At 63.8% G+C, this 2,045-nt stretch overlaps 1 protein-coding gene across 1 annotated transcript in view; it reads left to right on the plus strand.

Moving 5' to 3' along the window:
• The window catches only part of EPPK1 (epiplakin 1), a 26,785-nt gene extending 25,070 nt beyond the window's left edge, over positions 1 to 1,715 (plus strand). The window contains exon 26 of the mRNA XM_007956121.2: positions 3 to 1,715. Within this exon, the coding sequence (XP_007954312.2) occupies positions 3 to 1,715 (1,713 nt within the window). The remainder of the gene's footprint in view (positions 1 to 2) is intronic.
• The last annotated feature ends 330 nt before the right edge of the window (positions 1,716 to 2,045 follow it).

The following is a 2,045-nucleotide window of genomic DNA, read 5'->3' on the forward strand; positions in this document are numbered from 1 at the left end:
AGGACATGAACCGCGTGCTGTCGGACCCCAGTGATGACACCAAGGGTTTCTTCGACCCCAACACGCACGAGAACCTGACCTACCTGCAGCTGCTGGGGCGCTGCGTGAGCGACCCCGACACGGGGCTCTACATGCTGCAGCTGGTGGGCCCAGACGCCGCCGTGCACCAGCTGGGTGAGGAGCTGCGTGCAGCACTGCGCGGGGCCCGTGCGACACTGAGCTCGGGAGTCCTGAGGGGACAGAGCATGTCGGTATGGGAGTTGCTATTCCACCGGATGGTCCCTGATAGCCAGCGGCAAGAGCTGCTGCGTAGGTACAGGGCGGGCAAGCTGACCGCACACGAGGTGGGGGCCGCCCTGACGGCCCTGCTGGATAAGGGGCATGCACACAGGAAACGTGGGGACTCCCAGGACCCTCAGGAGGCCCTGCGTGCCGCCACCATGGAGGTACACGTCGGGCAGTTCCAGGGCCGGTCACTGTCCGTCTGGGACGTCCTCTGGTCCTCTTACGTGTGTGTCACCACCCGAGAGGAGCTGCTGGCCCAGTTCGGCTCAGGGGCACTGACCCTGCCTGAGCTGACCCGCAGGCTGACCGTCATCATCAAGGAGGCTGAAGGGCACTCTGCAGCACAGAGTGGAGGTCACCAGGACGGGACAGCCCGCAAAGGGCCCTCCACAGCAGGGAAGGAAACAGAGACCATCGATGACGCCAATGCTGAAGCAAATACCAAGGCTGACCAACGCCGCCAGGAGGAGGCTCTCCGTGCTGCCACCATGCAGCTTCACGTCGGGCAGTTCCAAGGCCAGTCACCATCCGTCTGGGACGTTCTCTGGTCCTCATACCTGACTGAGACCCGCCGACAGGAACTGCTGGCCCAGCACGCGGCTGGCACTCTGACCCTGAGTGCCCTGGTGTCCGTCCTCACCCAGCTGGTCGAGAAGATGGAGGAACGGCTGAGCCGGGTGTCCTTCCGTGGCCTGCGGCGCCAGGTGTCTGCCTCTGAGCTGTGCAAGGCCAAGATCCTGGGCCCTGAGATCCTGTGGGACCTGGCCCAGGGCACCAAGACCTTGGAGGAGGTCGCAGAGATGGATTCCGTCAGGCGCTACCTGCAGGGCACCAGCTGCATCGCCGGCGTGCTGGTGCCCTGCAGGGACGCTCCCGGTCGCCAGGAGAAGATGAGCATCTACCAGGCCATGTGGAAGGGCGTGCTGCGGCCCGGCACCGCCTTGGTGCTGCTGGAGGCCCAGGCGGCCACTGGCTTCATCATCGACCCTGTGGGCAACAGGCGGCTGTCGGTGGAGGAGGCCGTGGCCGAGGGCGTGGTGGGTGGCGAGGTGCGTGACAAGCTGCTGTCGGCCGAGCGCGCGGTCACCGGCTACAAGGACCCCTACACGGGCCAGCAGATCTCCCTCTTCCAGGCCATGCAGAAGGACCTCATCGTGCGGGACCACGGCATCCGCCTGCTGGAGGCCCAGATCGCCACGGGCGGCGTCATCGACCCCGTGCACAGCCACCGCGTGCCCGTCGAGGTGGCCTACCAGCGCGGCTACTTCGACGAGGACATGAACCGCGTGCTGTCGGACCCCAGTGACGACACCAAGGGCTTCTTCGACCCGAACACGCACGAGAACCTGACCTACCTGCAGCTGCTGGAGCGTTGCGTGCGCGACCCCGACACCGGACTCTTGTTTCTGTCTCTCTCCAAGGGGCTTTAAGATCTCTCAGTCCATTGTCTCAGTTGTTGGAAGTCGTGCCTTATTGATTGCCAGGACTTCCGTACCGTCCGCTTTCCCCTCCCGTCTGGCCGGTGTTCTCATGGCCCTGTTCACTGGCCTCCTGCGCTCCCTTTCCTGCCTCCAGCACTGGGCTGGGCTGCGGTCTTTTCCCAAACCGGAAGCATCCTCTTCTCTCATCACACCACCTCCTATGCCCCGTGTCTTCTTGCTCGTCACCGCCTGCCTGGCGTCCTTTTTGTCTCTCTCTAGCTTGCTTTTTATTTTCATAAAATCCCTGGAATGCCCCTTGGAAGTGAGAATGGTCAGCTT

The sequence above is a fragment of the Orycteropus afer genome, unplaced genomic scaffold, assembly GCF_000298275.1.
Source record: "Orycteropus afer afer isolate SDZICR_OR568_19922 unplaced genomic scaffold, OryAfe1.0 scaffold00574, whole genome shotgun sequence".
Lineage (NCBI taxonomy): Eukaryota > Metazoa > Chordata > Mammalia > Tubulidentata > Orycteropodidae > Orycteropus > Orycteropus afer.